We start from the raw sequence: 13,076 nt of genomic DNA on the forward strand, positions 1-13,076 counted from the left end.
AGGGTCTCGACTCAAAACGTTACACATTCCTTCTCTCCAGAGATGCTACCTGTCCCACTGAGTTACTCCAGCATTTTGTGAATATCTTTTACTGCAAGTCCGTGCGTGGATTACTGCTGTAGCACGGCTGTCTTGTTCAGGCTACCATGAGAACCTCCTTGTTGAAAGTTGGCTCACATAAGGTTTCTGCAGCTCAATGCACGGAGATGTGCGTGTATTTATATCTTTCTATCTATCTATTTATCTATCTATCTATCTATCTATCTATCTATCTATCTATCTATCTATCTCTATCTCTCTCTATCTATCTATCTATCTATCTATCTATCTACCTACCTACCTACCTACCTACCTACCTCTCTCCCTCCCTACCTACCTCTCTCCCTCCCTACCTACCTCCCTACCTACCTACCTCCCTCCCTACCTCCCTACCTACCTCTCTACCTACCTACCTCTCTACCTCCCTACCTACCTCTCTACCTACCTACCTCTCTACCTCTCTCTATCTATCTCTCTACCTCTCTACCTCTCTCTATCTCTCTCTCTACCTCTCTATCTCTCTGTCTCTCTATCTCTATCTCTCTACCTCTCTACCTCACTACCTCTCTATCACTCTCTATCTATCTCCCTACCACTCTACCTCTCTCTCTCTCTCTCTCTCTATCTATCTCTCTCTCTCTCTATCTATCTCTCTCTCTCTCTATCTATCTCTCTATCTCTATCTCTCTATCTATTATTATATTACTAAAACTCTGGGGTCGTTTGTGAACGAAAATAGTTTGGAGCTTTACCCATCCAAAACGGCACACGATAGCGCCACAATTTTAGATCCACCTTACTCACCATTCCCCCGTGCATGGAGTAAACCCACTTTCGTTACTTTTTAAAAACAATTTAACTTATATAACATATATAACATATAACAACTACAGCATGGAAACAGGCCTGTCCGGCCCTACCAGTCCACGCCGACCATTCTCCCTGACCTAGTCTCATCTACCTGCACTCAGACCATAACCCTCCAATCCCCTCCTATCCATATACCTATCCAATTTACTCTTAAATAATAAAATCGAGCCAGCCTCCACCACTTCCACCGGAAACCCATTCCATACAGCCACAACCCTCTGAGTAAAGAAGTTCCCCCTCATGTTACCCCTAAACCGTTGTCCCTCAATTCTGAAGCTATGTCCCCTTGTTGGAATCTTCCCCACTCTCAAAGAGAAAAGCCTACGTTAATAAATGCACCCCCCCCCCCCCCCCCCCCCCCCCCCGGAGGACCAGCAGGAGGACCGGCACCCGTCCCGGCATGTCCCGCGCCTGACCTTCCTCCCATGATGCAGCACGCTGCAGAGGCTGGGGCAGAGGGTCTGACAAGATGGCCGCCGATTGCAGCCGAGCTGCAGGAGACACTTCGGCTTCATGCCCCTGGACCTGCAGGGGAAATGGGGCCGAGGTCAGTTCCTTCTCCCTGCCACCCTCGCCCGCCCATGGTCCCGGGAGACATTCCCCGCCCGGCAACGGGTCTATGCCATCGCCACTGTTTCCCGCTGATCGCAGCCGAGCTGCAGGAGACTCTTTGGCTCCGCAGGAGAAACGGGGCCGAGGTCACTGCTTTTTCCCTGTCCGCTCTTGCCCGCCCACGGCCATGGGGGCACTCCCCGCCCAATCTAACAAGTTGGCCGCTCGCCGCCAATCAGCGCTACATGCACGGGGCACGGGTAAGTGGCTTTCGCCGCTAACAGTTCAATGGATCGGTAGGTCCCTTTATGTTGAGACGGTATGGAGTGGGGGGGGGGGGGGTTGGGGTGAGGGGGGATTGGGGTTTGGATTGGGGGGGCTGGTGGGGGGAGGGGGCAGTGGGGGATGGGGTGGGTGGATAGGGATGTGTGGGAGGGAGTAGGGGTGGGGGGAGAAAGGGGGAGGGGGGAGGAAAGAGGGTGCGGCACCAATGCAGGAGAGGTTTGGGCCCAATGGTTCCACTTGGTCTATGGGAGGGGGGCACTAGAGGAGAAGGGGGGAGTTGGGGGGATGGGGAGGGGAGGGATGGGGGGAGAGGGGAGGCGGGGGAGCAGGGGTGGGGTGAGGGGAGGGGGGTATGGAGGATGGGGGGGGTGGGTGGAATGGAGGGGGAGTAGAGGTGGGAGGAGTGGATGGGGAGTAGGGGGAGGGGAGTGGGGTAGTGGTGGATGGAGTGGGTGAGGGGGGAGGAGGGGGATTGAGTGGGGGGGCTGAGGGTGCTTGACCAATACAGGAGAGGCTTTGGGTCCACGGCTCGCTCTGGCTGCAGCACTGGCGCCACGGTGCTGAGGTGAGTGGCACCCTCTCCCCTTCCCTGTCCCCCCTCTACGAGGAATGGGCCCAACGGCTCCACTTGGTCTAGTATATATAGATACATTTTTCTATGTGTGTGTGTGCACACAAATACATACACACACATATATATAAGAAAATAACCAGATGCTGGTACAAATCGATTTATTCACAAAATGCTGGAGTAACTCAGCAGGTCAGGCACCATCTCGAGAGAAGGAATGGGTGAAGCTACGGGTCAAGACCTTCCACACACATATATACACGTATACACATACACGCACAAAGATACGTGTGTATGTATACATGTATAGGTATATAGATAGACACTAGACCGTGAACCCGTTGGGCCCATTCCTCGTAGAGGGGGGACAGGGAAGGGGAAAGGGTGTCACTGACCTCAGCCCCGTGGTGCCAGCGCTGCAGCCAGAGCGAGCCGTGGACTCAAAACCTCTCCTGTATTGGTCTAGCACCCTCACCCCGTGGTGCCAGCGCTGCAGCCAGAGCGAGCCGTGGACTCAAAACCTCTCCTGTATTGGTCTAGCACCCTCACCCACCCCCCCCCACTCCAGCCCCTCCTACCCCACCCCCACTTCCCCCTCTCCTCCCCTACCCCCACTCCCCCATCCCTGCTCCCTGCATTGTGCTTGTGTCTGTGTGATATCTATCTATCTTCTATCTATATATATTCTATATACTAAAACTCAGATCTTGTGTATATGTACCTACCTATATGCGATTTTGGCAAAACGGTGAACCGTAGCGCCACAATTTTTGCACCGCCTTAATCACCACGCTGAACGTCCACGCTGAACGCTGGTCGGAAATGATATTTTCATTTAATTCGGTCGTATATTTTTTAAGTTACAGAGGTTTTAAAGTTAAAACATTTTATTTCTGACCGATTTTTCAAGGTCTTCAGCGTGTGACGTCACAATGCCCCTGTGAGATGGGTGCTACATTGTTGTGAAAAGCACTTCCAGATCGCTGTGAGAAGCACTTAGTGACTGGAAATGTTGCGAAAAAACACTTAGAGTGTCTGGGGAGAGAGAATGGGGAGGGGTCTGAGAATGGGGACTGGGGAGGGGGCCAACAGAGGTCGTTGCGGAGGGGGCTTGGTGGTGGGGAAAGAGGGGTACTGGGAAAAGGGGAGGTCCCCCTTCCCCCCTCAACCCCTTCCTCCCCCCTCCTTCCCACCTCCATCCCCAATCCCTCCTCCCCCTCTCTCCCCACCCTCCCTCACCCCTCCCCCCCTAACTCCCCCCCCTTCCCTCCATCCCTCCCTCCAACACTCCCTCCCCCCCTCTCTCCCTCCACCCTTCCATCCATCTTCCCCCCCCTCCCGGTTACAATGGAAACCCTACGAGGACGGGCCCAACGGGACCACTTGGCCTAGTATACTACTAAAACTCAGATCTTGTATATATGTACCTATGTACCTACCTATATGCAATTTCGGCTGATTTCGGCAAAACGGTGAACCGTAGCGCCACAATTTTTAGAGGGATATATGGGCCAAATGCAGGCAGGTGGGGCTAGTGTAGATGGGGGCATGTTGGGCGGTATGGCCAAGTTGGGCCGAAGCACCTGTTTCCATGCTGTGTGACTATGATTCTATGGTTTGCCTCCGCAGTTATGAGGTGAAGGAAGAGATTAATGCTGTCAGGAACAGCTCGCCAAGAATTGTCTCCAGAACACAAGTGCGGCACGGTGACGCAGCAGTAGAGTTGCTGCATCACAGCGCCAGAGACCTGACCACGGGTGCTGTCTGTGCGGAGTTTGTACGTTCTCCCCATGACCTATGTGGGTTTTCTCCGGGTGCTTCGGTTTCCTCCCACACTCCAAAGACGTGCAGGTTATCTCTGCCTGATGCAAGAGTCAAGAGTGTTTTATTGTCATAATTCCCAGATAGAACAATTAAATTCTTACTTGAGTAACTTCTGAGTTACTCCGGCATTTTTTGTCTGTCTTCCAGTATCTGCAGTTCCTACCTCCATGATGATCTTTGTGTGTTCTCTTGGTGCTGTAGGGATACAATAATCATCAGCACTGTGAATTGTTTGACCAGTTTCCTCGCTGGCTTTGTTATATTCACCATCCTGGGATACATGGCGGAGAAGAGGAACAAAGATGTTTCAGAAGTGGCCAAAGATATGGGTGAGATCACATCGCCATCTCCTTCATTGCTTCATGACCATTGGTCTTTTAAATTGCATCCTTCTTGCAAGAAACCGCACGACGTATCTTCAAAATGAGAAATATTTTGGGATATCACGCAAATACTTTTTAAAAAGGCAGTGCTGATAAAAGCTTATAAAGTTATGAAGGGCCTGTTCTTGTGCTGTACTGTTCTCAGTTCCATTCGTGTTAATTTGTCGTACTGTTTCTGAAGTAGATAGGGGTGACATGTGCACTGTTGGAAACAGAAATTACCTTCAACGTGTGGACGGCACTGTAGCATAGAAACATAGAAAATAGGTGCAGGAGTAGGCCATTCGGCCCTTCGAGCCTGCACCGCCATCCAATATGATCATGGCTGATCATTCAGCTCAGTAGCCTGTACCTGCCTTCTCTCCATACCCCCTGATCCCTTTAGCAAAAAGGGCCACATCTAACTCCCTCTTAAATATAGCCAATGAACTGGCCTCAACTACCTTCTGTGGCAGAGAATTCCACAGACTCACCACTCTCTGTGTGAAGAAATGTTTTCTCATCTCGGTCCTAAAAGACTTCCCCCTTATCCTTAAGCTGTGACCCCTGGTTCTGGACTCCCCCAACATCGGGAACAATTTTCCCGCATCTGGCTTCTCCAACCCCTTAAGAATTTTATATGTTTCTATAAGATCCCCCCTCAGTCTTCTAAATTCCAGCGAGTACAAGCCCAGTTTATCTAGTCTTTCCTCATATGTAAGTCCCGCCATCCCAGGGATCAATCTGGTGAACCTTCTCTGTACCCCCTCTAAGGCAAGAACGTCTTTCCTCAGGTTAGGAGACCAAAACTGCACACAATACTCCAGGTGCGGTCTCACCAAGGCCCTGTACAACTGCAGCAGAACCTCCCTGCTCCTAAACTCAAATCCTCTTGCTATGAATGCCAACATACCATTCGCTTTCTTCACTGCCTGCTGCACCTGCATGCTTGCTTTCAATGACTGGTGCACCATGACACCCAGGTCTGCATCTCCCCTTCTCCCAATCGGTCACCATTCAGGTAATACTCTGCTTTCCTGTTCTTGCCGCCAAAGTGGATAACCTCACATTTATCCACATTATATTGCATCTGCCATGCATTTGCCCACTCGCCTAATCTATCCAAGTCACTCTGCAGCCTCCTAGCATCCTCCTCGCAGCTAACACTGCCACCCAGCTTCGTGTCATCCGCAAACTTAGAGATGTTGCATTCAATTCCCTCGTCCAAATCATTAATATACACTGTAAATAACTGGGGTCCCAGCACTGAGCCTTGCGGTACCCCACTAGTCACTGCCTGCCATTCCGAAAAGGACCCGTTTATTCCTACTCTTTGCTTCCTGTCCGCCAACCAATTTTCTATCCACCTCAACACTGAACCCTCAATACCGTGTGCTTTAAGTTTGTACACCAATCTCCTATGTGGGACCTTGTCGAAGGCCTTCTGAAAGTCCAGATATAACACATCGACTGGTTCTCTCTTATCCACTCTACTAGTTACATCCTCGAAAAATTCTATAAGATTCGTCAGACATGATTTGCCTTTGGTAAATCCATGCTGACTTTGTCCGATGATTTCTCCACTTTCCAAATGTAATGCTATCACATCTTTAATAACTGACTCTAGCATTTTCCCCACTACCGATGTTAGGCTAACTGGTCTATAATTCCCCGTTTTCTCTCTCCCTCCCTTTTTAAAAAGTGGGATTACATTAGCTACCCTCCAGTCCTCAGGAACTACTCCAGAATCTAAAGAGTTTTGAAAAATTATCACTAATGCATCCACTATTTCTGAGGCTACTTCCTTAAGCACTCTGGGATGCAGCCTATCTGGCCCTGGGGATTTATCTGCCTTTAATCCATTTAATTTACCTAACACCACTTCCCGACTAACCTGGATTTCCCTCAGTTCCTCCATCTCTTTAGACCCCCGGTCCCCCGCTATTTCCGGCAGACGGTTTATGTCTTCCTTAGTGAAGACAGAACCAAAGTATTTGTTCAATTGGTCTGTCATCTCCTTGTTCCCTATGATCAATTCACCTGTTTCCGACTGCAAGGGACCTACATTTGCCTTAACTAATCTTTTTCTCTTGACATATTTATAAAAGCTTTTACAGTGTGTTTTTATGTTCCTTGCCAGTTTTCCCTCATAATCTATTTTCCCTTTCCTAATTAAGCCCTTTGTCCTCCTCTGCTGGACTCTGAATTTCTCCCAGTCCTCTGGTATGCTACTTTTTCTGGCTAATCTGTATGCTTCATCTTTTGTTTTAATACTATCCTTGATTTCCCTTGTTAGCCACGGATGCACTACCTTTCCTGGTTTGTTCTTTTGCCAAACTGGGATGAACACTTGTTGTAGTTCATCCATGCGACCTTTAAATGCCTTCCATTGCATGTCCACCGTCAACCCTTTCAGCATCAATCGCCAGTCTATCTTGGACAATTCACGCCTCATACCCTCAAAGTTACCTTTCTTTAAGTTCAGAACACTTGTTTCTGAATCGACTTTGTCACTCTCCATCCTAATGAAGAACTCTACCATATTATGATCACTCTTGCCCAAGGGGCCTCGCACAACAAGACTGCTAACTAACCCTTCCTCATTACTCAATACCCAGTCTAGAATGGCCTGTTCTCTCGTTGGTTCCTCGACATGTTGGTTTAGAAAACCATCTCTCAAACATTGAGAGATGGTAGAGTTAGAGTTAGCGGTAGAGTTGCTGCCTTACAGTGCCAGAGACCCAGGTTCCATCCTGACTACGGGTGCTGTCTGCACGGAGTTTGTACGTTCTCCCCGTGACCTGCATGGGTTTTCTCCGGGTGCTCCGGTTTCCTCCCACTCTCCAAAGAAGTGCAGGTTTGTAGGTTAATTGGCTTTGGGTAAAATGTAAATTGTCCCTAGTGTGTGTGTAGGATAGTGTTTGTGTGCGGGGATCGCAGGTCGGCACAGACTCGGTGGGCCGAACGACCTGTTTCCGTGCCGCATCTCTAAACTATACTAAAAATTATTCTTGAGAGAAGCGGGAAGACAAATGAACCTTTGCGACTTATGAATGGGTTTAATCAATTTACAGAGGAGTTCATTATTGTGCCTGCAAACTTTACGGAGGAGTTCATTATTGTGCCTGCAAACTTTAAAGTGGTTACAGACAGGAAATATAGAAGCTGATCTTCAACTATGTATGACACACTGATTATCTCTCTCCAATAACTGACATATCATAAAAATAAATAGCTGGGAATGGCTAACCAGCCTGAAATGCAAACAGATACATGTAATTACACACTTGTCACTAATAAATAAGTAAAACTATTTACTTTGACCTTTTCTCAGCAGAATACCTGTTGAGCTTCAAAACAAATGTGTAACAATGCACACAGAAATGAAGGCAGGAGGTTAAATGGGGCAGTGCTCACTAAAACGAAAGGTCATAAGTGATAGGAGTAGAATTAGACCATTCAGCCCATCAAGTCTACTCCACCATTCAATCATGGCTGATCTATCTTTCCCTCCTAACCCCATTCTCCTGCCTTCTCCCCATAACCTCTGACATCTGTACTAATCAAGAATCTATCTATCTCTGCCTTAAATATATCCACTGACTTGGCCTCCACAGCCGTCAGTGGCAAATAATTCCACAGATTCACCACCCTCTGACTAAAGAGTGGCCATGCATTTTGTGAAACTACAATACCTGGAGTGTTTGCCATATAGTTTAGTTTAGAGATACAGCCCTGAAACAGGCCCTTCGTCCCGCCGAGTCCACGCCAACCAGCGATCCCCGCACACTAACGCTATCCTACACACACTAGGAACAATTTTACATTTATACCAAGCCAATTAACCTACAAATCTGTACGTCTTTGGAGTGTGGGAGGAAACTGAAGAGCGTGGAGAAAACCCTCGCAGGTCACGGGGAGAACATACAATCTCTGCAGATTAGGAATGAGAAGGAATATGTCCACGATGTACATTATTTTAGCACTGAAAACTATGATCTGACTATCTTGTACATTATAAGTAGCCAGCACTATTTACTGGGGTTTAGGTCAACTTGTCAATATTGTAAAGAATAATGTTTTGACTCGCTTTATTTGAAATCCAAATCTGTTGAATAAAGTACATTTTCCATTTTAAATCTGTAAAGGAACACAAAAGCACCTTAGGTTCATGTTAAGCTTTGTAATAGTCACTTTCAGGGAACTATGTAGCAGTTTTCCTAGGTATCTCTGCTCTACAACACCCTGTTTACCTGTGATGCCATTTTCAGGGAACTATTTACCTGCAGTCCTAGATCCCTCTGCTCTACAACCTATCTACCTGTGATGGAACTATGGACCTGCACTCCTAGATCCCTCTGCTCTACAACTCTCCCCAGAGCTCAACCATTCACTGTATAGGTCATGCCCATGTTAGACTGCCCAAAATATAACACCTCACATTTCTCTGTATTAAATTCCATCAACCATACCTCAGCCTACCTGGCCAATTGATCAAGATCCTGCTGCAATTTGTGACTATAAGGTAATAAGGGATAGTAGAATTAGGCCATTCAGCCCATCAAGCCTACTCTGCCATTCAATTATGGCTGATCTATCTCTCCCTCCAAACCCCATTCTCCTGCCTTCTCCCCATAACCTGTGACACCCATACTAATCAAGAATCTATCTATCTCTTCCTTAAAAGTATCCACGGACTTAGCCTTCTGTGGCAAAGAATTCCAGTGATTCACCATCCTCTGACTAGAAAAAATTCTCATCTCCTTCCCAAAAGAACGGCCTTTAGTTCTGAGGCGATGACCTCTAGTCCTAGACTCTCCCACTAGTGGAAACATCCTCTCCACATCCACTCTATCCAAGCCTTTCACTCTTCTGTATGTTTCAATAAGGTCCCCCCTCATTCTTCTAAACTCCAGCGAGTACAGGCCCAGTGCTGTCAAAAGCTCATCATAGGTTAACCTACTCATCCCTGGGATCATTCTTGTAAACCTCCTCTGGACCCTCTCCATTGCCAGCACATCTTACCCCAGATATGGTGGCCAAAATTGCTCACAATATTCCAAATGCGGCCTTACCAGCGCCTCAACATTACATCGCTGTTTTTTTATACAAGCCCTCTTGAAATAAATGCTAGCATTGAGTTTGCTTTCTTTACTACCGAATAATTGCTCCTGTTTTCTCCATTGCCTGTAGGACCGAGTCTTCTCTTCATCACCTACGCAGAGGCATTGGCCAACATGCCCGCATCCTCCTTCTACTCAACCATCTTCTTCCTCATGCTCGTCACTCTGGGTCTGGACACCACGGTAAGCATTGGCGTTGCTCGAGTTCACTCGGCCAGCAGCATAATCGAGGACCAGTCTCACCCCGGTCACTCCCTTTTCTCCCCTCTCCCATCAGGCAAAAGGTACAGAAGTGTGAAAATGCACACCTCCAGATTCAGGGAAGTTTCTTCCCAGCTGTTATCAGGCAACTGAATGATCCTACCACAATCAAAGTGCAGTGATGAACTACTATTTACCTTATTGGTGACCCTCGGACTATCCTTGATCAGACTTTGCTGGCTTTACCTTGCACAAATGTTATTCCCTTGTCATGTATCTGTACACTGTAAATGGCTCGATTGTAATCATGTATTGTCTTTCTGCTGATTAGTTTGCACACAACAAAAGCTTTTCACACATGTGACAATAAACTAAACTGAACTGAACTAAAATTTGTATTTCAACTCAGTTATAAGAAACAGATGTTTTACTTTAACCATTTAGATTTCAGATATATAGCGTGGGAAAAGGTCTTTCGATCCACCGAGTCCACGCCGACGTATCATGAGCGTTTGATGGCACTGGGCCTGTACTCACTGGAGATTAGAAGGATGAGGGAGGACCTCATTGAAACGTACCGAATAGTGAAAGACCTGGATAGAGTGGATGTGGAGAGGATATTTCCACTAGTGGGAGAGTCTAGGACTAGTGATCATAGCCTCAGAAAAAAAGGAAGTACCTATAGAAAGGAGATGAGGAGGATTTTCTTTCGTCAGACGATGGTGATCTGTGGAATTCATTGCCACAGAAGGCTATGGCAGCCAAGCCAATGGATATTTTTAAGGTAAAGTTAGATAGATTCTTGATTGGTGTTAGGGATTATGGGGAGAAGGCAGGAGAGTGGGGTTAGGAGGGAAAGATAGATCAGCCGTGATTGAATGGCAGAGTAGACTTGATGGCTGAATGGCCTAATTCTGGTCCTATGACTTATGAACTTATGAAATGGGCCCTTCAAACCATTAGGTCCATGTTGACTATTGATGAACTGTTCACACTAGTTCTATGTTATCCCACTCCCTTCACCCTGCGGTCAATTTTACAGAGGGCCACTTAATCTACAAACCCGTACATGTTTGGAGTGTGGGAGGAAACCCACGCGGTCATAGGGAGAACGTGCAAACTCCACATGGACAGCACCCATAGTCGGGATTGAACCTGGGTCTTTGGCGCTGTGAGGCAGCAGCTCTACCTGCTGTGCCACTGTGCATTCCCATTAAAAAATTAGTTTCACAGTATTGACAGTGAATGCAAAATTATTAGCACAGTCAAAGTTGGTATGTGATAGACACAAAATGCTGGAGTAACTCAGCGGGACAGGCAGCATCTCTGGAGAGAAGGAATGGGTAACATTTGGGGTTAAGACTCTTCTTGGCCCGAAATGTCACCCATTCCTTCTCTCCAGAGATGCTGCCTGTCCTGCGGAGTTACTCCAGCACTTTGTGTCTACCTTCGGTATAAACCAGCATCTGCAGTTCTTTCCTTCACGGTAGGTATGTTGAGTTCAGTTTGTTGTAACGTACCGAAGTACAGTGAAAATCCTTTGTTGCGTGCTAACCAGCCAGCGGAAAGATCATTTTGCTGAACACCTTCACTCAGTCTGCCTGGACCTACCTGATCTCCTGGTTGCTAAACACTTTAACTGCCCCACCCATTCCCACACGACCTTTCTGTCCTGGGCCTTCTCCATTGTCAGAGTGAGGCCAAATGCAAATTGGAGGAGCAACACTTCATATTTTGCTTGGGCAGCTTACACCCCAGCGATATGAGTATTGATTTATCTAACTTCAAATAACCCTTGCATTCCCCTTCTCGCTCCATCCATCCCCCACACAAGTCCTACTAGCTTCAAAGTCGTCTTGTTGAGTAGTATTGTCTGTAACTCGTTCTCACCTAGCCCACAGCTAACAGTGGCCTGTTTCCTTTATCATTGTTACATTTTTGCATATGTTTCATTCATTTTTTCTAAATCTCTCTACATCACCATCTCTTTCTCTCATTTCCCTTTCCCCTGACTCTCAGTCTGAAGAGGAATCACGATCTGAAACTTCACCTCTTCCCTTTCCCTAGAGATGCTGTCTGACCCGCTGAGTTACTCCAGCATTTTGTGTCTGTCTTCAGTGGAAAGACTATACGTGATGTTCTACTTAAAATTCATAGCGGTAAAATTCTTTCAGCATATTATTTTGTATCTTTAGTTCGCAGGTCTGGAAGGTGTGATCACCGCAGTACTGGATGAATATCCGCACTTGCTGAGGAAACGGAGAGAGTGGTTTGTGCTGTTACTGATCATGGTCAGCACTTTGGGATCGATGAACACCCTCACGTTTGTAAGTGTAAAGGTCTAATCTTAATTGTTAAGTCAAGAGTCAAGAGTGTTTTATTGTCATATGTTCCAAATAGAACAATGAAATTCTTACTTGCTGCAGCACAACAGAATATGTAAATATAGTACATTGTAAACAATATAATAAACGAGAAAAAAAGTTCAGTTTGTGTGTGTATATATATATGTACACATACACACACATATACAGGTAGACACAAGATGCTGGAGTAACTCAGCGGGTCAGGCAGCATCTCTGGAGAGAAGGAATGGGTGACGTTTCGGGTCGAGACCCTTCTTCAGTGTGTCTGTGTACCAAAGCCAATTAACCTACAAATCTCTACGTCTTTGGAGTGTGGGAGGAAACCCGAGCACCTGGAGAAACCCTACACAGGTCACGGGGAGAACGTACAAATTCTGTACAGACAACACCCGTAGTCAGGATCGAACCCGGATCTCTGGCGCTGTAAGGCAGCAACTCTACCGCTGCGCCCTTAATGCCTTAATTACTGCCCGTAGTTTATAAATTAAGCAAACACAGTTTGTACTTTGCCTTATCAGAGTTTACATTTTGCAAGAATGCTTCCAATGATAATCTGGCGACAACTGGCATATCCCTAATTTTTGAACTTGTTTGTTTAATATTTCATATCTTTGTTTTAGTTTCAGCAATCTGAAGAACTCTATGTTTGCAAGGAAATTAAAATCTTTTCATTCATGTTTTTTTTTTACTCGTTGAATTAAAACATTTAAGGCATGCCGACAATGTCCTATGTTTTTTTCTGTGGTCACAAAGGTGCCGGTACACCAATCCCATCCCAAGAAGGGTCTCGACCCGAAACGCCACCCATTCCTGCTCTCCAGTGATGCTGCCTGTCCCACTGAGTTACTCCAGCATTTTGTGTCTATCTTCCGTTTATACCAGC

General features: G+C 46.8%; 1 protein-coding gene across 1 annotated transcript in view; it reads left to right on the forward strand.

The window, feature by feature from the left end:
- The window catches only part of LOC144606551 (sodium-dependent serotonin transporter-like), a 57,977-nt gene that overhangs the window by 36,868 nt on the left and 8,033 nt on the right, over window positions 1-13,076 (forward strand). The window contains exons 8-10 of the mRNA XM_078422806.1: window positions 4,343-4,470; window positions 9,697-9,809; window positions 12,023-12,154. Coding sequence (XP_078278932.1) covers window positions 4,343-4,470; window positions 9,697-9,809; window positions 12,023-12,154 — 373 coding nt within the window. The remainder of the gene's footprint in view (window positions 1-4,342; window positions 4,471-9,696; window positions 9,810-12,022; window positions 12,155-13,076) is intronic.

Source organism: Rhinoraja longicauda, chromosome 26 (assembly GCF_053455715.1).
Source record: "Rhinoraja longicauda isolate Sanriku21f chromosome 26, sRhiLon1.1, whole genome shotgun sequence".
Classification (NCBI taxonomy): Eukaryota; Metazoa; Chordata; class Chondrichthyes; order Rajiformes; family Arhynchobatidae; genus Rhinoraja; species Rhinoraja longicauda.